A 25,887-nucleotide genomic window follows, 5' to 3' on the forward strand; every position below is an offset into this window, starting at 1 on the left:
ATCCGAACTTAAACAGGAACACAACAACTTACAGATATAATCATAAACACAGAGATGCGGTATAAAAACACTTCATTTCATTAATAGAAAAATATTGAACTATGCTTACAAACAGAATGGAAATAAGATAGCTCGGGCAATGGTAGCTTATCTCTGAGAAGAGATGTGGCGGCTACAGGCCTCTAAATTGTGTTACAATGAGGCTCAATGGCCTATTTATTATTGGAAAACATGAAAAAACCCTAAACAGCCAAAACCCTAACCCGAGGAGATGTAACACCAAGAGTTTGTGGGCCCCATTGAGGTTAGTTGGGCAACCAACTTCCCGGGGTCGTAACTTGGTCATATTATCTCTATTTGGCGCATATGATACCTTGTTGGAAAGGTCTCTCTGAGTGCTATAGGTTTCATCGCAGGCCCGTGCCTACAGCTACAGGCCTGCTGTGGACCCTAAAAAACGCCATTTAGGGGGTCAAAACTGCTCCAGAAGTTCAAGACCCGAAAATTTGTTAAAAATAGTAAATGCTGAAATGAACAAGGAAACAAATGAAACTGACTGGGGGTCTAGGTGGAATAGGCGGGTGACCACCAATATCCACCTGGATCATCGAAGGAAAGAAGGACATCAAGCAGCTGAAGGACCCATGAAAAAGAGGTTGTTGATGAATGGACAAGTACCTAATTAAGAGGGAGTTCTAACAAGTTCCCAACTACAAAGGAGCTTGGGCAAGTTCCTTGTCAGAGGAAACTTGGGCATGTCTTCCTCAATTAAAAGGAAGAGATAGACACAACATTCTTGTCTTCACTTGGGAAGAAAGAATGGGAGGATTGGGTAATCATCTGGCATCTGATACTCTTTGAGGATGTGTAGGGCATCCAAGACAAGAGTAGGCAAGAGGACGAATATTCTTTTAGGGTTGGGAACTCAAGACAAGAATAGTCCTAGAAGGTCATACTCAGTGAACACCCGGGTGGGTATGTACCTTGAGAGACAATGACTAAGGTGTCTATAAGTCATTGGTCTCACCAACATTGTGCTCTGATCTTATGAGAGATAGAGTTGTTAGTCAAGGCCTTGCTATGAACAATGTTGGTTACTATGATGCTATAACAGATGGATTGCCAATCCGGTTTCTCTTATGTGAATTCTTCAAGATTGAAAAATAGCCAAACACCTTGTAATGATTTATGAATACCTCCCTAGTTAAGAGGGAGTGTTGAAGAAAGTGTAACTAGGTTCGGTCTTCATAAATGTACTTTTGATATTTGTATTTATTCAAGAAAAGAAATATTATTTTTGTTATATTTATCAATGAGTTTCTTGCTCATTGAAATAAGTCTAGCACATGTTAAAGTGCTATAGGTAAGTCAAAGAGTCAAAAGAAAGTTTGAAGACCCTTAAGGGCATGTTACACCATGTACATATATGATAACAATCAAAGAATATCCCTCCAAGCAAAGACAAGTCCTCTCCACGCAACGACATCATCAAAGGAGCAAAAATGATGAAGGAAACTCAAGTCGGCCTACAGTCATCATGTCGGCCTCAAGTCGGCCTAAAGGAGGGACAGTGCTGTATATATAGAGGTTGTCTACTCCCTCAAACAACAAGCAATCCACCTCTGAAATCAGTGAGCAAGGAAGACCGAGAAAAGGGTGCAAAAGGAGGAGTTTAAGGAGCGTCTAGTGCGGCAAAGAAGGAGAAGTCGTCACCGAAGGTTGGAGGACTGTTTCTAGGGTAAAAGACAGTCACACGTGCGAGAATTTAGCACTGCAGGATAGTCATATCAAGTCTGCAACTACACCTTGAAGAAGAAGCTTGGTTGGTGAAGAGGAAGGAAGGGATCATCACAAGTAAAGGGTCTCACTAAAGATCAAGGATAAGTGTCTCTTCTAGAGCAAGTGCAACAAGGAATATCAACAGTTGTAAGAAGAACGAAGTGCCAAAAGAAGGAGGACGAAGTGTCGGGGAACGAAGTGCAGGAAGGATGAAGGACTTCACTTGTGCTTGGGGGATATTCTTGTCAAGGGTCTAGGGTTTGGCATTGATCAATAAGAGAAATTTACGAAAGGGTTTTCCTCTCTAAGAGAGAGAGGTTTTGCCCTGGCAGAGAGCCAACATCTTGTGTTCTTGTTCTTATGTTTTTGGTAGCAGTTTGATGAAGTAAACACACATGCATTAATAAGAAGAGAAGAAGATTAAGCTAACAAGATAAATTGTAAAAGAGCTTCACAAATTGTTATCAAGTCTAGAAGAATCCTACTATATCTAATTGCCCTAGATTCTTCAAAAGCTCCAACATAAGAAAAGACAATCCATACATCAAAATTCATCCATGCTCCAAAATTTCGTCCACCAAGAAGGAATAGCAAAAATATCAAGAGAGATAAGAGTCCAAAACAAGTGATGATGAGAAATGAACTCTCATCATTTGTATTTATACTCTCCTAATGAGTTCGATTTACCTATTCGAGCCTACATTAGCCCCTAAAATAAAAACAATGTGCAAATAACTAACTTTTGGTGACAAGACCACCAAACTAGCTCATAAACAAAATAACAAGCCTCTCAAGAGGTCAAATGATCAATAATACATATCGTTGGGCTCTCTAAGAAGCCTGATGGAGTCCACAGGTTCCATAATGATGAATAGGACTTCCAAAAGTGATGGAAAAGGGGTTGGCCCCTTGTTCTCCACATAATAAACCTGTAGTGCTCCTAATGGTCTGAGGGCAAACAAGTGACCTCATGGGTCTCCAAGTAAGTCGAAGTTGCCTGTAGACCATCTGTAAGGGCTCAGATGATGGTGTAAGTGATGCCACATCAGCATACAAGCCCTGGGTTATCTGCCAAGTGCATGGTACAACTATGGGACTGCCTGGGCAGAGGTGAACTAGGTGCATCTTCCTCGTCCAATAGGTGAATCTCGAGCAATCTCTGAACATCTTTGGGGATCCATGGAGTGTTGTTTACAGTAGTGGAGACCCATGGCTCTCAACACACACCCTACATGTGCCAATGTAGTCCTCTGGAGGGTTAAGACCCCGTATAGGGAGACCGATCCCAAAATGGAGACCACCTGCAATCCTGCACAAGATCAAATGCGTCCCCTAGCCTTCCAGTACAACAAGTCATCAAGGAAATCGAGTAAAGGAGCTTACAAACCATGGACAACATGTGGAGAGTTCATAATGGCATGCCCTTCCATAATGGGCTTTAGAATGTGCTAATGTCTCCAAGCTCCAGGTGAGGTTAACCAAGTATCCTATTAGGTGGTTTCTACTTCTATAGGGGATAGTATGTCCTAGGTACATCCTTTAAAAGGGTGGTGGCATGTGATGGAGATATGAATGGAGTAGGGAATGAAAGGGGCAGCCCCGGGTCACATGCCGGGGTATAAGGATAGCTAATACAAGGGAAGCCCACACCTGGGGTATATAATGTATAGGAGGGAGCAATCGTGATACATGAGGTGCCCCGGCCTTGATTTTTCCACCCTTCTTTATATGCCTTTTGCCTTTTGTGATTTTACTTTGATTAAGTGCTCGGGGCTCAAGGCGTAAGAACATGATGTGTGAGATATAGCAATGGATACCCCCCCCCCCGTTAAGTTAGGGCGGTTCATTACCCACCAGGGGTTGGGACAATCATGGGTTCCTAAATGATAAAGGAAGCTCGTCTAGGGCCTGTAGGAACTAGGGTAATGGCCATGATGATGGGGATAGAGCTCATGTATTGGCTTTTGCCCACATGCTAAATGTGTTTATCCGAGCCATCTTTTGCATTTTGTGGTACATTTTCTTGTTAAATGTGGCCAATTATGCTTTTAATTTTCTTTTTAGCTGCATCAACCTCTGGGGCATCATTCCAACCCTGACTCAAGGTGTGGGCAAGGGGAAGGGGAAGGCTAATCCTATGTGAGCCCAGTGGAGGAATGTGGACCCAGGTGGGAGAAATAATAAACGGGGCTATAATGAGCGAAAGGGGGTAATATATGTGGATGAGGGAGCGAGACCATGCAACCAAAATCAATCCCTAAAGCCAAGGGGTTAGTAAAAGAGATCCTACGGGAATAGAATCCAAGGTTAACATCCAAAAGGGGTCTAGGGGACAAGAGCACAAACCTAGCTCATTCTTTCTGTCGAATACCCCCATTAATCCATGCCCAGAAGTGTCCATGATAAGCAAACTATAATACTCAATCACCAAATAACAAGGCATACCTTTAGGTTCAGGAGCCCCACCTTCAAACATACGATCATGGCAAATGGGTGAGAAACCACATAGTTGGCTCGGGGGGAGGAGAAATGGAACAACGAGCTAGTTGGTGGCTGCAAGAGGCTACTGGCTGCCAGCCGAGGACCATCTTGGAGAAAAAATTTATCCTAGGGATATCACCCACAAAATGGTGGGTAACAATGCCTTATTGCATATTTTGGAGGATGACATCATGGTGGAGACTCCTTTTCTCCCAAATGTGTGGGTTATTTTTGGCATTTTGTTATGTTTTAGAGCTACTTCAAGGTTAGCTTGTGAGCTTTGACTTAGTTAAATGCTCAAGTAAACTTTTTTGGGGTTTTGCTTGTAAAACTAGTGAAATAATGCTTGGTTACCCTCATATAAATAGAGGGGAGCCTTATTCACTTTTTATCATCATTCATCATCACATTTCTCTCTCTTTGGAAGTGCGCATTAGCTTCTTCTCTCCTACTTGGCCGCAATGTGAGTCAATGGTGCGAATAGCTCTTGGAGGTGGATTTTTGCTTGAAGTTGGTTTCTTGGGATTGATTGAAGAGATTCTTGTGGAAATTTTGTAAATTTATTGCTTATCTTCTATATTTTGCATATTATATTGCATAAATTAAGGTTTCAACATGTGCCATGGTTAAAATTGTTATAATTATATAGAAATCTTGATCCTCTATACCATTTGTGTTAAATTTATGTATGTTATATGCTTAGAGCAATTTATTTCAATTTTACAGTTAGCTCAATATCTTTCCCAGATTAGCAATCACATCAGCATTAAAGTAAATCGCAGATAGGACATAAATATAGATCGCAGAAGACAAGCCAGGACAAGAGGACACAAGATGTGGCGCTAGCCAGGGACAAACCCCAATGTGGGGAAACCCTTGATCAATTCTTCTTATATGTTCTTCAATAGTTCAGCAGAGAGAGAGAGAGATAGTACATATACAACAGAAGTCAACACTTTGACTTATCTAAGTAAGAGCATAGATCATCTCTAAGTAGATGATACATGAGGTAGCTGAACTCAGTTGAAGACAAGTTGCTTCAACTGATTCTCCCAAGTGACTCCATCACCATGCTGCACTTATCATTGTGCTGCTCCTCATCATCATGCTGCACCTCACCGTGTTGCACCATGCTGCACTCATCATCACTATGCTAGACCTCATAACCATGTTGCACACATCATACTGTTGCACCTTATGCTGCAACTGTTGTCCCATGTGTCATTGTTGCACCATGCTGTCACAGTTGTCCCATGTGCCATAGTTGCACCATGCTAGCCATTGCTGTCCCATGTGGCATATTGTTGTCCCACTATTAGTGACATTGCCATTCCATGTTTGGCATACTGTTGTCCCATTTGCTATGCTCCAACAAGCACCATTGCCTCGCTTTCCCATTTGGCATGTTGTACCTTGCTGTTGTCCTATTGTTAGTCACGGTTGCTCCTATGATTGCTTGTTGTCCCATTGATCTACAACCACCCAACAATCATGCCCAAAACATACCTTGAACATGGCTGCCTCCTCATGTTGTTGTTCTGGGCATATGGCAACCCTTAACAGTTCCATGCTGCCCTGTTTAGGAGTGACTAGGCCTGTGGCCTGCCACAGACCTTCGTTGCACACACACCAAGCACCTAAGATGCATGCTACAGCTCATTGTTCTGAGGTCTGTTTGGTTGCAGCAAACTAGGCTTGGTTAGGGCACACAATAGTCCTTAACCAGCCTTCTTTCTATGCCCAAAAACACTCCCAAGAGATGTGATTGTCCTTCTTTGAGAGGCCGAGGGTGGTTGCTCCAATTCTGCGCTGCCCTAGCTCTTGTCTACCATGTGGCCTGCCTGTAATTTACTGCGGCACCCTACAACAAGACTGTGTAGGGTTGCGACTGCCTTTCCATGGATCTGCACCCTTCCAAAGTGCCCTCAAAACTATCCTATGGTTGTGGCTCTTCCAATAAGGGAACTCAGCCCCTTCTCCAACTCTTCAGACCCTAGAATAGACCCAAAACAGTCCTCCTTTTACACGTTGTCCCTACCTCTTCTTGTTGCGGCTACCACAGGGAATTATCCTCCTTCAACGAGCTCTCTTCCTCCACAAATGGATGCGTAGAGTTGTCATAAGCTAGGGCTTGCTAGGACTATGGCTAGGGCTGCTAAGACCTCCTCCATAGCTGCGTAGATCCTCCTTCTTAGGACTGTGTGAGGGCTTGTAGAGACTGTGTCTAGGGCTTCATACTAAGGCTCCTTTTCCTTCTGCGTTTTAGGGCTTCCTCTCTTAGATTTCTCTTCCACTAAAACCCAGAACAAGTGGAGAGAAATCAAGAGTGAAGTGTGTGTAAAATGACTCTCAAGTCATCTCCTTTTAAACTAAAACGTTGAGCATATGTGGGGTTTATTTGGTTGCTGGCCGACCTTGACGAATTGTCTATAACACAAATAAATTCATAACTCCATGAATACTTATCAGAATCAGATAATCTTTAGATGAATCCTACACCTCTCAATGAGAGGGATCCAAGAAAAATATCAGTTGCCATAAATAAGATGACCCACATGGAATTTGGTCCTAGTTGCCAATTTTAACACTCCCTCTCAACTAGGGAGAACTCCATCTACTGATCCATCTGTCCGGCTGTACTATCTCTGCCATCAGTGCCCTGCACTGCTCTGCTCTGCTTTGCTCTACTCTGCTCTGCTCTACTGAACCATGAAGAAGAAGAATTGATTGAGAATGTCTCATACCATTCTCTACTAACCCGAAGTCAGTTCCATAAGAAGAGAGTGTGTCATACCATCCTTACTGATCCCAGATCAGTTCCAAGAGAGTGAGTCATATCACTCTTACTGACCCGAAGTCAATTCCAATTGATCGCGGATCAATATCAAAAGAGAGTGTCTCAAACCACTCATACTGATCCCGGATCAGTTTCATTTATCCCAGATCAATGGAGGTCATCCTAGCATAGGGAGTACGGTAGATACAACGATGCGTCCATCGATAGTACTACTATGGTCCCTAACCCCATTTCCCTGCTCATTGGCCAGATGAGAGGTACTTCCCATGAGTCCCAGACTGCATGGGTAGGATGCCTCGACAAGAGAACCACTCATCTTGTCCCTAAGTCGCCACGAGGTATCACAAGGGAAGGCGGAGCCATTCACCCTCTACACAGCACACCATTAGGGGAGGGTGAGTCGCCCTATGGTCGCTTGTTGCTCTAAGAAGTACCCTAAGCCCCCCGGAGCTCCTAGAGCTCAATGCATGCATCATGCAGGACCCTCATAAGAGGGTCTCTCAACGACTCCAAGTCATTCGGGAAAGTAACAAATTTGACCTTTCCCCGAGGCTTTGACAGAATGTTTGCGACCTGTACATCAGTCTTAATGCGATGGAGCCTACTCACTCATCGACCTACCATATCCCGAATAAGGTAGTATCTGATTTCTATATGCTAGAGCAATCATAGAATACAGGATTCCTCAACAATTGAATCCCCCATGGTTGACACAAAAGATCACGATGGTATCCATCATGTGTACAAACAGCTCACTGAAGAGCTTCCACAACCAGGCAGCTTCACACGAGATCATACTCATAGCTATGTATTCGGTCTCAGCAGTGCTCAAAGCAACCGTCTTCTGCTTCCTGCTCATCCAGGATATCGAGCAGAACCCAAAGAGAATCAGCACTTAGAAGTGCTCTTGAGATCCTCCACACTGCCTGCCCAATCAGCATTCGAATAATCATGCAGCGTCATATTTCCGGCAGTGTATCTCAATCCATGAGAGATTGTGCCTGAAGATATCTGAGAAGATTCTTGGCACTAATCTAGTGAGGCTCAACCAAAAATATGAGCCCAACATGCTAACTGCAAAACATATATCCGGACGGCAGTTCACCAAGAACATCAATGTGAATGAGTTTATGAAACTCAGAGGCATTTCCCAAATCTGGTCCGGCATCCCTAACACATAACTTCTGAAAGTTAAGATCCATCGAGGTAGTCACGGGCTTGTAGTTTACCATTCCACATCCAGAATCCAACTCCCTCTTACTTCTGCAAATTAGAGGGTCTGCACCTGTCAGAAATAGGTCGTTCTCAGAAGGTTCCGATATGAGAGGTCTATCATCCACAACCTTCGAGCAATGGTTTGGATCGGCTTCACTCCTAGTGAATCTCAGCTTCATCAGACAGCTATCAATCCTCTCATACTAAGCCCGGGGTGTTTTGCTTCAAGCCATAGAGGGCTTTCTTCCACCTGCATACATGAGATTCCCGATCATGAATCTCAAACCCCTCGGGTTGTTCCAAACCTGTGGACCTGCTACATGAGGGGAATGGTCCCCTTGTAAGATTTTCCTTCGGTACATCTTAGACATGTACCTTCATGCTCTTTTTGAATTCAGGCATCCCAGTCACCATCTGACTCACATCGGGTAGGGTCCTATAATAAGTAGACCTCCGGTGCTATAGATGAGATATGTCAATTGACATGATCCCCAATGGACCATCCTGCAACTTGATACAAATTGCCAACCCTGAACCCATGAGTAAAAGCATCTTTGAAAATTTTATTTTCAAACACGTACCTTTCCATTGATGAATGCCACCCTGAAACCTTTGACTTCCATTGCTGAAATGGGCACCAGGTACTTCTTGCGATCAGGTACATAAAAGAGATTCTTGTAAATGAATCAAGTTACCCTCATTCAATTGAGGGGTAACATTCCCTACACCCTTTCCGGGATAGGTGGCATCGACTCCAAGTATAATCCCACGATTGTTTCCATCTCTAACAAATTAGAGAGAGCACCCTTCTATCCGATGAAGTGCCTTGAAACACTCCAATCAATAAGCCAGATTCCCAAAGAGTCTGAAGGAAAGGGCCAGTATAAGATAACGCTTCTTTATCTTATTAGAAACAGCATTTGATTCTTCATACCTGGGGTTCCTTGCTTTCTTTGACGAGTCAACGATTTCCTTAATGACCTGCATTACCTGTCATTCCTCTGAACATTGAAGATGTCCCTGGAATGATTGTTATCATCATCAAGTGATGTGTCCCTACCTTGGACACTCCTTCACATAATGGTCGAACTTATTACAAACAAGGCATCTGCCTTTCCTTCCACCCTTAGATCCGGAGTTCCCATTGAAGTGATTTGTAGGCCATCAGAAACTTCGTTGCGCCATTCTGATAATATTCTCTGCTTCGACTTCACCCTTGGTGAATTAGCAAAGGGATGAGGAATCCATTGATCCTTTTGTCCTTTCCCAACTGTCTTCGGTGATTGCTCTTTCACTCTTGCTTGGGCTTTGTCTTCACCTCACCTTTGATACCATGTTAAATTTAGGTATGTTCTATGCTTAGAGCAATTTATTTCAATTTTACAATTAGCTCAATATCTTTTCCAGATTGGCAATCACATCAACATTAAAGTAAATTGCAGATAGAACATAAATATAGATCGCAGAAGACAAGCCAAGACAAGAGGACACAAGATGTGGCACTAACCAAGGACAAACCCCAATGTGGGGAAACCCTTGATCAATTCTTCTTATATGTTCTTCAATAGTTCAGCAGAGAGAGAGAGAGAGAAATAGTACATATACAATAGAAGTCGACACTTTGACTTATCTAAGTAAGAGCATAGATCATCTCTAAGTAGATGATACATGAGGTAGTTGAACTTAGTTGAAGACAAGTTGCTTCAACCGATTCTCCCAGGTGACTCCATCACCATGATGCACCTATCAATGTGTTGTTCCTCATCATCATGCTGCACCTCACCGTGCTGCACCATGTTGCACTCATCATCACTAGGTTGGACCTCCTAACCATGTTGCACACATCATACTACTGCACCTTATGCTGCTACTGTTGTCCCATGTGTCATTGTTGCACCATGCTGTCACAGTTGTCCCATGTGCCATAGCCGCACCATGCTAGCCACTATTGTCCCATGTGGCATATTGTTGTCCCACTGTTAGTGACGTTGCCATTCCATATCTGGCATACTGTTGTCCCATTTGCTATGCTCCAGCAAGCACCATTGCCTAGCTGTCCCATTTGGCATGTTGTACCTTATTGTTGTCCTATTGTTAGTCATGGTTGCTCCTATGATTGCTTGTTGTCCCATTGACCTACAACAACCCAACAATCATGCCCAAAACATACCTTGAACATGGCTGCCTCCTCATGCTGTTGTTCTGGGCATATGGCAGCCCCTAACACTTCCATGCTGACCTGTTTAGGAGTGACTAGGCCTGTGGCCTGCCACAGACCTTAGCTGCACACACACCAAGCACCTAAGATGCATGCTACAACTCACTGTTCTGAGGTCTGTTTGGTTGCAGCAAACTAGGCCTGGTTAGGGCACACAACAGTCCTTAACCAACCTTCTTTTTGTGCCCAAAAACACTCCCAAGAGATGTGGTTGTCCTTCTTTGAGGGGCCGAGGGTGGTTGCTTCAATTCTGGGCTGCCCTAGCCCTTGTCTACCCTTCGGCCTGCCTGTAATTTACTGCGGCACCCTACAACAAGACTATGTAGGGTTGCAGCTGCCTTTCCATGGATCTGCACCCTTCCAAAGTGCCCTCAAAACTGTCCTATGGTTGCGGCTCTTCCAGCAAGGGAACTCGGCCCCTTCTCCAGCACTTCGGACCCCTGAAATAGACCCAAAACAGTCCTCCTTTTACACGTTGTCCCTGCCTCTTCTTGCTGCGGCTACCACAGGGAATTATCCTCCTTCAACGAGCTCTCTTCCTCCACAAATGGATGCGTAGAGCTGTCATAGGCTAGGGCTTGCTAGGACTGCGGCTAGGGTTGTTAAGACCTCCTCGATAGCTGCGTAGATCCTCCTTCTTAGGACTGTGTTAGGGCTTGTAGAGACTGGTAGTCTTGTAGTCTTGTCCTTGAGAAATAAAGGCTTCTCTAGTAGAATGGAAGGTGGAAACAAACACAGAGTAGGCTGGTCCCAACTTAGTAAGACTGGAATAGATAAGGCTACCATCTTCTTTCTTAACCTTAACACCTTCCAAGAGAAGTATAAGGGTCTTGCACTTGGACAAAAAATCTTCAATGGAAGAAAAATTATTGGGGTCCAACATAAGCAACTCATCTTCGAGTTGATGGGCTCTAATTTCATTTTTAATTCCAAAAACTTTAGTAAGCTGTTTCATTGCTTCATTAGGAGTATCAAGTTCTGCAATATGGAATCTAAGATATGGAGAAATAGACATCCCTATCAACCCACGTGCTTGATCTTGCCTATTTTCCCATTTGGTTGTCTTATCTTCATCTTTAGGTTTAGTTTCTTGGCCTAAGGCTATTTTGTAAAGACCTTTACTTTTAAGTAAATCCACAATGTAGGACCACCATTGGAAGTAGTTGGTGCAGTCAAGAATAACTTGGCATGGACTTTCCATTTTAACAAAAATTGAAGCTGTAGATGCTGAAACTAAGTGTTCCAATGGAAAGATTTCGAAAAATTAGGCTGATTCAAAAAAAATGGCTCTGAAAACGGCTTCCGGATGAAGAAGTTATGGCTTTTTGAAGAAAAGTTGTTGAAAATGCCAATGAAGTGCATAAATGCGCAGAAGTGAATGATAATGTTATATTTAAAAAAAAAAAAACCTTTCCAAACTTAATCTAATTAGCTTACTTTAAAAAAAATATATTATGTGACCCACTTTTATAAATAAGTGAAAGTCGCTTTTACAATGGTACTTTATGAGCTACTCACTAAATTGTAACTTAAACAAAAGATAAAGAGACTTTAGAATTATAAGTAACTCACTTTTTATAATGGGTGAGAACACTTTTACATAAAGTAACTTTAAAATATAAGTTACATGTGCTTTTTGAAAAAGTAACTCAACAAAAAGAAAGACTTGAACTCTATTCTCATAAAGTAACTTTGGACCAAGTGAGCTAGTTTAAAAGGTTAGTAATTTTTGGAAAAGAGGAAGAGGGGTTTTTTTTTTTTAGTCACTGAAGCTTTGGGGTGTGTACTTACTTGAAAAAGTTCTTTTTTCCTACAAAAAAAAAATCACACAACCAAACACAGACATGCAAAAAAAACCAAACCTTATGGCTTAAAGTTAGCTTTCACCGAAAACTATATATTTTTCTCAATGTTTTTGATTTTCCAAGATCACACTAAGGCACGACGGAAAAGAGCATACGCATGAGAAAAATTCTTCCTTTCTGTTTCTGATTTGCCCAGATCGCACAGAGTCGCGGGGCAAAGAGCATACGCAAAAATGAAAGGTATAGATCCGGTAATAAAAAACAAAGAGCTAAATAAATCGAAATAAATAGAGAGATGAATAACTAAAACTAGAAATAAAAACTGTATACCTCCAGATCTTAAAAATGACGTAGTTAGGGCTACCGGAAACCTTTTCGCGTGAAACAAAAGGGCTTCCTCACTATAACAGATGCTCCTAACACAATCGAGCAATCCTCTCGGCCCTAAAGCAGTCTGAAACAGTAGATCTAGGAAACGACAGTCGGATGCAGTTGTATCGGCTTCAGATTTGGATCACCAATGGATGTGGCCCTCAAATTGCTCTGATACCATGTAGGAATTTACAGGGTAAGTTCCTCATATAGAACACCAAAGGACACCGCTAACAAACAGATCATAGATCAATACACCAGTATTCTTGACATGGTTAAAACCCTCAAAGAGGGAAACAGTGCACAGCCTGAGCCAACAAAGCCACTTCAAGCAATTTATTAATAAAGAAAGAAAATTTACATAAGCTTCTCTCATGAACGGTCACCCTACAAATGACCCTCCATGCTCTTTAAATAGAGATCATGGACCAATCGGGTGTTAAGCCACGGATCAAGTGTCGGTAATACCGAAGAGAGAATGAACTGTCGGATCACTTCATATCTAGAACATATCGTGACCGTCGGATTGTAAGTTACAAATGTACATAGTAAAGAAACACACTTTACCTAACTCTACACTAGACCAAGTTATACTTAACTATTTCCTATGTGTCGGAATATCCTAACGTTGAAAGTATAGGTACCTATTTGTTGCTGACTTTTGAAGCAATGCTTATCCAAATGCAGCCAAAATCAATCACTAACCTAAAAATGAGAGCAACTCGATGTCAATCATGATAAGTTTTGTACTTGGCTTGTGTATGTTGAAGGATGTCATGAACCTTGTTGTCGATTTATTGTACAATTATTAGACATTTACAGTAGAAGTATGACTATATGAGGAGACTACCCCCCTTATTGTGTGAAAAGGTTCATAATGATGACTATTTTTTGGCAACTAAGGATGGATGATTGCTTTATGTAAGCAATGACTTGTAAATGGGTTGGACCACCTACATTTATTATTGAAATATGCATAAGTTGGATTTGATGCATAATCTGGACTGCGGCCCACATATATTGTTGGCTATTATATTTTTTATTTTGTTTCCATCCATGATGTGGCATTATTTTTCATCGCAATTGAATGGGCTATACTAATCCCTCAAGCATTGGGAACATCTCTCAAAAAGTTCATGTCTTCATGAAAAACGTTAGAAAGATACTATTTTAAAGGATTTCTTTTGGCCTTGTTCACTTAGCATTGCTCACACATCATTACATAGTCTGTTATTTCACTCTTCATTATTCCATTAAACATACTTCTTGACAGCTCCATATGTTTCATAACTTCAAGCATGGCCTACAGATATTTGCAACTCATGCAAAAAATAAACACACTTCAATAATGGAGTCATCCTGACCCAAGTTCATTATATAACAACATTGGTCTGGGTTGTATAAGAAATGAAAAGAAAGACAGGAAAGCAAACGAAACACACACACAAAGAAACATAACAGAGAGCATAGTAACATAGTGAAAACCCAACTTCTATTAATAAATGAAATAGCAGAATACTATATAACACAAATTGGTTAGAATGGTGGTAGATACCTCTAAAGAGAGAAAGATAGCAGTTAGAAGCATTCACAAAATGCTATTACAAGTGGCTGAAAAAATGGCCTTTTAAGTTTTAACATAATGAAAGAACCCTAGAGGTCCAAAACCCTAACCCTAGAAGATGAAATGTCAAAAGATTTGTGGACCTCAAGGTGGTTACTCAGTAGATCAACTTCCGAGAATGCACTTTTTACATACAATCTTCATTTTGGACACAAAGTAACTCATTGCAAAGAACTGTCCAAGGACTACAACTTTTGACTAGGGCCAAGGTGTGCCATGGCAACCCTTGGCCCCCTAAATTGCCAAAAACATCGTTTAGGGTTTCAAAATGGCCCCATAAGTTTGGGAGCCAAAGACCCATTAAAAAACTGCCAAAAAGATAAAGGACCATTGATTCAATAGAAGAAATGGGTCGCCACTGATATCCACCTGGATCAAACATAGCATAGAAGCAGCAAATAATCTCACATATTAAACTACTTTACAAGTCCTCATACAAAAAAGACATAAAAAGACATCTGAAGACAATATCATATTCCATGTCTGAAAGGTTTTCGTCGGGAAATTACTATACACTATAAAACTTGCTGCTCCATACTACTTGTTTAAGTAATATGTAAGCGTAATTCAAACTATGTTGGTGCATCCTAGATTTAAAACCCTGAGTATATCTATGAAACCTCAATTCTGCTTCAAGTTTCTGCAGCAAGTTTCACCATTAATCACATGCTGAGTTCCCAAAACCACTAAATTATCCTAGTACATTGAGAGGATACGCCGTGACCATTAGCAATATTGACATTCTTTTACCAAAATATCTCATGTACCCTATAAGTGCAAGTTTATGGTTAGCTGGATCGGACATCAACAAATGGAGAAAGCTAGATTCGACAATACATTCGTTTTTATATAATAAGTTCGACCACCTGGAGGCCCATGTAGGAAAAGATATTTTAAAGAGCATACTGTATACTTCTTCAATGAGTATCAGCTGGCAGAATTGTAGAACAATATATCACTGGTTAAAGTTAAGATGACCTAATGTTGGATAGAGTGACACTGTTGTCTCATTGACTTTGGCCTAATTAAAACGACTATGAAAGTTACATATACAATTGGACTTTGATATTGATGTCACAAAGCTCAGCGCTCAGATGTAACCCAAGTTTTCACTGTGGTTTGGAAGGTTCACATTGGCTGCGTAGAATTCCGTGGTCCAGGTAAACGACTGCGCATTTTAAATCACCCTCCCCAATTTAAAATTAAAGGACATGACAGTAAATTGCTTACATTCACAGTTTGCAAGATTTTCCAATCATATAAACATCGCTGATCTTCAAACAGACCAACAGGTGCATTTTTCGTATGAGCAGCCCCATGGATACTAATATAAACCAAATGGGTGGCCATATATTAATTTCAGAAAAATGGGTTTCCACGCAGTTATATTCTGTACCGGCAAGTTCAACAGTAAATGTGGTCGACCAAAAATGATAACTACACCTAGCAGCTATTAGAAAGCGGAAGGTTTGGTGAGAAATATTACAACATGAAGGTTGGAGTACTGAAGCCTGAAAAGCAGTTTTTCTGCTGCTGGCAGCAAATGTACGTTGTTTTCATCATTGTCATCGCCCACAGATAATAGAACTGATTCGTCTAACACAACTCCTTTTACAGGTCCCATCACTGATTTTGCTTGAGCTTCGGCCAAGCCTTCCCTGAAATGCAGGGATAAGGGCTTCTTAGAGTCTGGTCCCAGCCAGCCTAAACTGTGTCCAAAAGGTATTAATTATACTCCAGTAATAATAGATTCGAAACCACTTTTCTCGTAATAAAGTTATGCAAGTGTCTAAACAAGGTATTATGTCGAGGCACCCTGTTATCAGTACCATATGAAGTGTCTAAATTAAGTATTACGTTGATTCACTATGGTATGGGTATCAAGATATAGGTATCAAAATTCAAAGATTTCTTCAACCTTTTATGGAAGTGTAGAAATTTTCAAAGTGAAAATTATGTATTAGTCGTGAAGTGAGCAACATTACACCTTTACCATTTTTCAATTTTTATGTGAAATTTCTAGTGATATGTTCTATAACTTTTAAATTGGTATATTATATTATTGATATATATAAATTTAGCCATTGATAAATGTCTTATAATTTTTTATTTTAGTGTTTTTTTATTGATATAAATCGAGACATGTGTTATGTAAGATCATCTTAGATCTATCTTAAATCGGAATTTAACAAGGTTTGAGAGTGATCAAATCTTTTTGTATTTTAAGATAGTTATATCTCAAGAGATTTGATCCCTCTCGATACTTGGTAGATCCAGAGTTAAGATAGATCTAGGTTGATTTAATTCCCCCTTTAAATAGGTTATATTCTACATGAATATCATAGCTAATAACATGGGTTCTCATGAACCTAGTGTCACACACCCACGTGTCATTAAAAAAAACAGAGAAATTATGACAGAAAAGTAAACATTTCCCTCAGTACAAATATTCTTACAAGTCATAATATATAATATGATTGGACCTTGGTGTAGCTCTCCAACCAAGTCATATATACAATTATTCGAACATAATATATAATATGATTGGACCATGGTGTAACTTTCCAACTAAGTCATATATGCAATTATTCAAACCATGATTTGTTTACATTCGACGGTTGTCAGACTATATCTTAAGGTTCACATCAATTAATACTATCATATCTATTGTACCAAGTCATTGATATACCATACGCAATTAATTAAATGTTGTGTTAACTCCATTGGCCGATACGTCGGCCCTAGGTTTGGCGGTGATGCATCTCTGGAGTCTTCGGATGCTATACAGTTGTGCCTTCGTCCTCGGGAGATCCACGGCCATCAGATGTTGAGTCGGATCGGACGGTGGTGGAAAATGCCAGGGTTCTATGCATCTTTCGTTGTTTCGTTGTCTTCGCATTTCCTCTTCCTCGTTCAGATATTTCGCTTCTGGCAAGGTACTATCCATATGCACGGGTAACCAACAGAACTGACCTTCGGTGTCTTGTTGGCGTTTTTTCTCCCGTCGCAGGTTCTTCATTATCATACTATCTTCTAAGTGGTAATGGCTACTTTCTACAGGTGCTCCAGGGTTCTGATTCGACTCCCTGTTGTGAGGAGGGTTTTTATACATAACTTTGTTCCAGGTATTGTCCTTGTTGCAATTGTTTTGTAATTGTTCAGTCATTTCCCTTTTCTTTTGACATGTACAGTGTATAACCTCGTGTCATTCTACCAATGAGATATGGAGGGTTTCGCAATTGATCAAGGTTTGGGCGAGATGCCGGAGCTAAAGCCCTCTGCTTAGCTAGCCAAGTGTGGCGGCGCTTGTCCAAACCCAACTACCGGGTATTTGAGTTTTTGCCCAACTCATAATTCATATGGGTTTTGCATCTTGGGGTTTTGGGTTCTATGGAAATGTAATTCCTCTGTAGAAGAACTGCTAGTTCGGCCTTCATTAATTTATCTAGACTTCTTCCTTAGTTGTAAGAGCTTCTATGTTATTAAGAGCTCGCTGGTTTTTATATGAAGGTTTATTTTAAGTTTGTAATAAGTTCAGTAAATAACTCTTGTTTAGCAGCCAAAACCATGGCCTAGTTCTGTTTCTCGCCTTTCTGGGTAACGACCTTGTACTAGTTATCGACTCCATTTAGGAGGCTCACTTTCAATTTTATCTGCCTGAATTTTTGGACAATATACAGTTCTTATTTAATATGTTAACGAAATTATTCAGTATGAACCTTCTCTGTAATGTATTGGTTGGTAAAAGATGCGGTTCAACCACTTATCAGGTATTAAAGTTTGATTTATATTTTTAATTCACATTGCCTAAAATGCTATGAGTCTGGTCATGCATGAATAAGAATATTTACACGTCGCAAGACTCATTTTCCATTCCTTTTTGTTTTGCTTTCTTTTTTTATAGTGATGCTATTCAGAATGGACTGTTTTTCATAGATTTCCCTCTTTTAACCAATTCGGGTGTCATTACAGTTTTTCGTCCACATTCTATTTTTCAGTTCACATTCAATCGAATTCTGGGTTTCCTCTATGTTTTTGGAAATTAACGGCATATCTAGATTTCCTTTTTGTTCTGTGGAAATTAATGGCATATCTAGATTTCCTTTATGTACTGTGGAAATTAACGCCATATTACTTTTGTTTTCTTCTTAGAATAGGTAATACCCTTCTTATAAAATAATTCTTCTACTCTGTACCTAAAATAGTGTTTTATTTTTCTTTAACTCAGGGTACATAAAATTGCATATTAAAAGTTCTACACAGAACAATCAAAACTACCCATTCTATTTCTAGGATAACTGTTCGTCAAGTAATTAGACATTTAATCTCTAGTATCATATAATAGACCTTCTACTTATACAATACGAGATTTCACTTATCTGGGTTTGCGCTAAATTCCAGTTTTGATCTGTAACCAGACCTTAATTTGCTTGTTGCTTTTCCTCCCAACCATGAGACTGTCGTACCAGCTTGTCTCCCCCCGTGCTGTTCCTAGTGTGCAAGAACTGTCTTTCTGAAACTACTGTCTCGCTTTTTTCAGCTATCGAGTCCAAACCAGACTTAGCTTCAGAAAGTTACCTGACATCTCAGCGTAGGATTTCCATTTTCTTTCTTCTTTCTTCTTTTGCTTATTGATCTCAAATACCCCTATCCTCTTGATATTCTTGAATAAATCTTCAAGAAATTAATAAGGGATAGGTAATTGTCAAACTAACTACTTTAACATATAACTGCTATTCCATTTCTCCATAACTTAATTCAATAAATAGTTTTATAACTTATAATAATAATGAGTTTGTTTAATCTGCAGTAAATTAAATATTTACATTTGTTGGGGATATCACATCTCTCCACCTAATATTAAACATCGTCCTGATGTTTCTTCTCTAAAAATAGGTTCGGAAAGGTCTCCCTCATAACATGTTCATCTTCCAAGTAGCCTCCTCTGGCCCATAGTGTTGCCATTGCACTTTAACTTGGGTGATAATTCGTTTCCACAACATTACTTCTCTTCGATCGAGTATATCCAGTGGTTCGACCTATACACAAGAAAGACAAGATTAATCAGTCCTTTTCATTATTAATCAGCTTGTTATAATATGTCCTATTCTTAAGTAATTTTTCTAAATTACCTGTATTCCTTGCCAATTGATTATATGGTTAGGATCATATATGTATTTCTTAAGTACAGAAATGTGAAAGACATTATGCACATGAATATGGTTGGGTAGGGCAAGCTGGTAAGCCACTGGCCCGATTCGAGCCAAAATTTGGAAAGGACCGCAAAATCGAGGTGCTAATTTAGCACATTCGGTCCATTGCAATGTACTCTTCTTGGCTCGTACTCGAACATAAACATGATCTCCCACTTGAAATTCCCGGAAACTTCTCTTCCGATCATAGCATCAATTTATCCGGTGGGCCGCCCCAACTAAAGGGTGTCCTGCACTTACGTCTATATAATACTTCAAATGGACTCATTTGTAAAGATGTATGGTAATCGTTGTTATAAGCAAACTCTAACAAATGTAGGTAGTCCTCCCATTTAGATGGCTGCTGCATTACGTAAGTCCGTAACATATCTTCTACTACTTGATTTACTCGCTCGGTCTGTCCATCCATTTGAGGGTGGTAAGCAGTGTTGAAGTGAAACTGTGTGCCTAAACCTTCAAATAAAGCTTTCCAAAAAGCTGAGGTAAATTTCACATCATGGTCGGAAATTATAATCTTGGGTATTCCATGCAATCTAAAAATGTTTTGCATAAATATGTTAGCAATTTGCACATCCTTGTAGGTTGAATGTACCGGTATGAAATGAGCAGATTTGCTCAACTTTTCTACTATCACCATTATTGAGTCGTTCTGCTTTTTAGACTTTGGCAGTCCTATAATAAAATCGATGGAAATGGTTTCCCATTTCCATTCTGGAATAGGCAATGGGTGGAGTAATCTCGTTGGGTGATGATGTTCCGCTTTCACTTGCTGGCATTCCAAACAACGGGCTAAATACTTCGCTGCCTCCTTCTTCATATCGGGCTAGAAAAATTCCTTTCTAAGTGCATTAATTAACTTCTGGTACCCGGGGTGGCTTGCATACGGAATCTTATGATATTTGTCTAAGATTAAATTTTTAAGATTTTTCTAATTAGGCACATATATTCTTTTTCTATAAATCAATAAATCTTCTGGATTTACCTCATATCCCAGTTGTTGTTCATGGCTGTTCAAAATTTTAGCTTGTTGCCATAAATATTTATATTTTGAATCCTACATTGTTGTCTCTCTAATTTGCTCATAAAAAGTAGTTCGTGACTCACTGAAAGAGACCTCATATAAACAGTTTACCTTTCGACTTAAGGCATCTATGACTCGGTTCTCCTTTCCTTTCAAGTGCTTGATTTCAAAATCAAATTCACTTAGGAAGTCAACCCAACGAGCTTGCCTAGCATTCAAGGTGGGTTGTTTGAAATAATTTGTTAAACTATGATGATCAGTCATTAACAAAAATTTCTTACCCATCAAGTAATGTCGCCACATATTTAAGGCATGAATGACTGCTATCAGTTCTAAGTCATAAGCTGAATATTTTTTCTCGTGCTCCTTAAGCTTCCTAGACTCATAGGCAACAACCCTACCTTCTTGCATTAATACACCACCTACACCTTCCTTGTTGGCATCTGTACAAACCACATAATCTTTATTTGGATCAACAATGCTCAAAATGGGTGCAGTGGTAAGTAAATGTTTGAGCTGATCAAAACTTCTTTGACAATCCATGGTCCACCTAAAGGTTTTCCCTTTCTTTTGCAGAGAGGTAATGGGGTATGCCACCCTAGAAAAACCTTCAACAAATCGCCTATAGTATCCGGCTAGACCCATGAATGATCTTATATCAGCCACATCCTTTGGTACCAACCACTCCATGATAGTTTTTATTTTCTCTGGGTCCACAACAATTCCATCCTTGGTAATGACATGTCCTAAGTACTGGATTTGTTCTTTAAAGAAATCACATTTACTATACTTAGCGTACAGTTGATGTTCTCTTAAAACTTGCAGAACAATATGGAGATGCTCCTTATGTTCTTCTATGTTCCGAGAGTAAATTAGTATGTCATCGATAAAAATTAACACAAATTTATCCAAATACTGATGAAATATATTGTTCATGAGGCACATGAAGGTCGCGGGAGCATTAGTCAACCCAAAGGGCAGCACAACGAACTCATAATGTCCATAACAAGTTCTAAAAGCAATTTTTGCTATATCTTCTTCCTTTATCCTAATCTGATGGTAACCTGAACGGAGGTCGATCTTTGAGAACACAGTTGCACCCTTCACCTGATCAAATAACTCATCTATACGAGGTAGGGGGTATTTATTCTTGATAGTCAGTTTATTTAACTGACAGTAATCCAAGCACATTCGTAAGGTTCGATCCTTTTTCTTAACAAAAAGCATCGAAGCTCCCCAAGGTGATACACTTGGACGGATATATTTTTTATCAAGAAGCTCTTGTAGTTGCATTTTTAATTCTGTTAACTCTGGTATGCTCATTCGATAAGGGGCTCGGGAGACCGGGGCAGCTCCCAAAATCAACTCAATGGTGAAATATATGTCCCTTTTTGGAGGAATTCCCATAATTTCTTCAAGAAACACATTTGGAAATTTTGCACCACCGATATATTCTAAAGAAACATATTTATCCTTTGAATTAGTATATCCTACTTGTATTGCATAAATCTAGCAACCTTTTCTGATACATTTTTCTAATTGGGAGGTTGTTACTGGTCTTAATTTCAGAGGTCTTAGTATGCCTTGAATTTCCTGCCTCTTTCCCTCCTCATCCATGTAGTTAATAGTTTTGGTTTTACAGTTAATGAGGGACCAATGTTTTTCCAACCAGTCCATACCTATAAGGATATCGTACGATCCCAGGGGTAACACATTTAGGTTTGCCATGATAGACTGACCTGCTAACTTTAGGGGGCAGTTGTTGACCTTGGCCAACACCCTTCTTTTTGCTCCTGTGGCTAGTTGTACTAACCAAGGATTTTTAAACTTAACAACTTGCAAACAACATTGTTCTACTATCTTGGGGCTAATATAACTCAAAGTAGCTCTTGGATCAATTAAAATAGATATAGTTCGGTCAAAGACCTTACCTTCAAATTCTATCATGGTTGGTTGGTATTCTGCCTGATGGTCTTCAAGGGCAGCATTAATTTTAGGAATACTCCTTGCCACTTCTCCCACAGTAGATGCTTCTTGAATCTGTGAAATCTGATCAGTTCCCTTGCGGTGTGGGAATTTTTTGACATAATGTGGCCCTCCACATCCCCAACATTGTACAGGAGGTCTAGCTGTTAATTCTACTTCAGTTCTGCCCGACTGCTCATTCGTTTTGGTCTCACCTGGGAGCTTGAATTTGGGCTGATTTCTGTTCATATTCCTACTTGTTTGACCTTTATAGGGTCCTTTGTTGATTGTGGCCTTATTTCCCTTGTGATTGGAGGTAAATTTAATCCCCTTTTTGTCAGCCCATCTCTTTCCCACATCTCCCTTTTGTTTGTTTTGCTGATAGCATATTCGAGCTTTTTGTATAACTTCATCCATGGTTTTCAAGTTATCAAACTCGAGGCGCTCTTTCATGAACAGTGGCAGACTGCTGATAAACTGTTGCACTTTTGCCTTTTCTTCTCATATGTAAGGAACATACCGAAGCAAAGACATGAATTTTGCTATGAACTCATCCATAGACAACTGACCCAATCGAAGATCGTGAAACTCCTTTGCCTTTTTGTCATAAAATCTTTCAATTAAATATTTTTCTTTAAAATACCTTTGAAAATTTTCCCAGGTTATGCTTTGCTCATTTACTCCACGTACCATTTTTACTTCTTCCCACCACAGAGTGGCTTTCCCTTGCAGCTGAAAGATGGCCAAATGAGCCTTTAAATTATGGTTGTATTCATACAACTGAAAATACTTGTTCATATTGATGAGCCAGGCTTCGGCTGCCTCTTCTTGTTCACCATCAAAGAGGGGAGGTTTTATTTTTCGAAATTCCCCTTGAAGTTCTATTTTCTGCCTTTTATGTGTCTTCTATCCCGACACATTATCATATTCTTCTTCGTGATTCTCTTTGCCACCTTCTGTTTCCACGTTCTCAGTTCAAAATTCTTGTTCGCTAGTCATATTTCTATGCTCGGGACTGGGGATTGGTATCCGATGATTTTGTCTATCATACAAACTCTTCATAATCTTCTCCTACTCCTGCATCAACATTTTTTTATCTGCCCGTAACCGGGCCATCTCGTCCTTCAGTTCTTATACAGTATCCATGATTGCAATATTGGTATTGTGTGGTTCTTCCCCCAATTGTACCCATACTTCAGGATTGGCTTCTTGAAAGGATGTTGGCCCTGTTCTTGTCACGAGTCTGTGTGGTGGAATTTCAGTCCTCCTCATGTTGACTATTTTCCCTTCTTTCTCTGTGCACATCACAAATGTTGTTATTCACTTATATTCCAGAGGTCTCAGTTTTGCAACCTGAGCGCTCTGATACCACATGTCACACACCCACGTGTCAATAATTTTTTTTTTTTTTAAATAAATAGAGAAATTATGACAGAAAAGTAAACATTTCCCTCAGTACAAATATTCTTACAAGTCATAATATATAATATGATTGGACCTTGGTGTAGCTATCCAAGTCATATACCCAATTATTCAAACCATGATATGTTTACATTCGACGGTTGTCAAACTATATCTTATGGTTCACATTGACTAATTCTATCATAGCTACTGTACTAAGTCATTGATATACCATACACAATTAATTAAATGTTGCATTAACTCCATTGGCCGATACGTCGGCCCTTGACTTGGTCGTAATGCATCTCTGGAGTCTTCGGATGTTATAAAGTTGTGCCTTCGTGCTCGAGGGCAGCTCCTCATCCATGACCATCAGATGTTGATTTAGATCGAACTATGGTGGAAAATCTCGGGTTCTATGCATCTGCCGTTATTTCATTGTCTTCGCATTTCCTCCTTCCTAGTTCAAGCATTTCGCTTCCGGCAAGGTGTTATCCATATGCACAGGTAACCTACAGAATTGAACTTCGGTGTCTTGTTGGTGTTTTTCTCCCATCACAGGTTATTCATTATCATACTATCTTCTAACGGTAATAGCTACTTTCTATAGGTGCTCCAGGGTTCTGATTCGACTCCCTTTTGTGGGGAGGGTTTTTATACATAACTATGTTCCAGGTATTGTCCTTGTTGCAATTGTTTTGTAACTGTTCGGTTATTTCCCTTTTCTTTTGACATGTACAGTGTATAACCCCGTGTCGTTCTACCCATGAGATATGGAGGGTTTTGCAATTGATCAAGGTTTGGGCAAGATGCCAGAGCTAAAACCCTCTACTCAACTAGCCAGGTGTGGCGGCAGTTGTCCAAGCCCAACTACTGGGTATTTGAGTTTTTGCCCAACTGAGAATTCATATGGGTTTTGCATCTTGGGGTTTTGGGTTCTATGGAAATGTAATTCCTTTGTAGAAGAACTGCTAGTTCGGCCTGCATTAATTTATCTAGACTTCTTCCTTAGTTGTAAGAGCTTCTCTATTATTAAGAGCTCGCTGGTTTTTATATGAAGGGCTATTTTAAGTTTGTAATAAATTCTGTAAATAGCTCTTGTTTGGTGGCCAAAACCTTGGCTTAGTTCTATTTCTTGCCTTTCTGGGTAACGACATTGTACTGGTTATCGACTCCATTGAGGAGGCTCACTTTCAATTTTATGTGGCCGAATTTTTGGACAATATACAGTTCTTATTTAATATGTTAATGAAAGTATTCAGTATGAAACTTTTATGTAATGTATTGGTTGGTAAAAGATGTGGTTCAACCGCTTATCAGGTATTAAAGTTTGATTGATATGTTTAACTCGCATTGCCTTAAATGCTATGAGTCTAGGCATGCATGAATAAGAATATTTACACGTCGCAAGACTCGTTTTCCATTCCTTTTTGTTTTGCTTTTTTTTTTTTTTTGATAGTGATGCTATTCAGAATGGACTGCTTTTCATAGATTTCTCTCTTTTAACCAGTTCGAGTGTCATTACAGTTTTTCGTCCACATTCTGTTTTCTTGTTCACATTCAATCGAATTCTGGTTTTCATCTATGTTTTTGAAAATTAACGACATATCTAGATTTCCTTTTTGTTCTGTGGAAATTAATGGCATATCTAGCTTTCCTTTATGTACTGTGGAAATTAACAGCATATTAGTTTTGTTTTCTTCTTAGAATAGGTAATACCCTTCTTATAAAATAATTCTTCTACTTCGTACCCAAAACAATGTTTTATTTTTCTTTAACTTAAGGTACATAAAATTGCATATTAACAGTTCTACACAGAACAATCAGAACTACCCATTCTATTTCTAGGATAATTGTTCGTCAAGTAATCAAACATTTAATCTCTAGTATCATAGAATAGAACTTCTACTTATATAGTACGAGATTTCACTTATCTAGGTTTGCGTTAGATTCCAGTTTTGATATGTAACCATACCTTAATTTGCTTTTTGCTTTT

The 25,887-nt window shown here is 39.7% G+C and overlaps 1 protein-coding gene across 4 annotated transcripts in view; it reads right to left on the reverse strand.

Annotated features, from left to right (window-relative positions):
• ITPK4 (inositol 1,3,4-trisphosphate 5/6-kinase 4) overlaps positions 1-16,103 on the reverse strand; it is a 415,945-nt gene extending 399,842 nt beyond the window's left edge. For 2 of the 4 annotated variants that reach the window (XM_089432986.1, XM_089432985.1), the window contains exon 1: positions 15,778-16,100. In XM_089432986.1, the coding sequence (XP_089289112.1) occupies positions 15,778-15,915 (138 nt within the window). In that variant the 5' untranslated portion in view covers positions 15,916-16,100. Of the gene's footprint in view, positions 1-15,777 lie in introns of all 4 variants that reach the window. The other 2 variants (XM_089432987.1, XM_089432984.1) reach the window with 2 other exon arrangements.
• Between the last annotated feature and the right edge of the window lie 9,784 nt (positions 16,104-25,887).

Source organism: Pinus tabuliformis, chromosome 5_1 (assembly GCF_031772625.1).
Source record: "Pinus tabuliformis cultivar Carrire ecotype Pingquan chromosome 5_1, CPIR1, whole genome shotgun sequence".
Lineage (NCBI taxonomy): Eukaryota > Viridiplantae > Streptophyta > Pinopsida > Pinales > Pinaceae > Pinus > Pinus tabuliformis.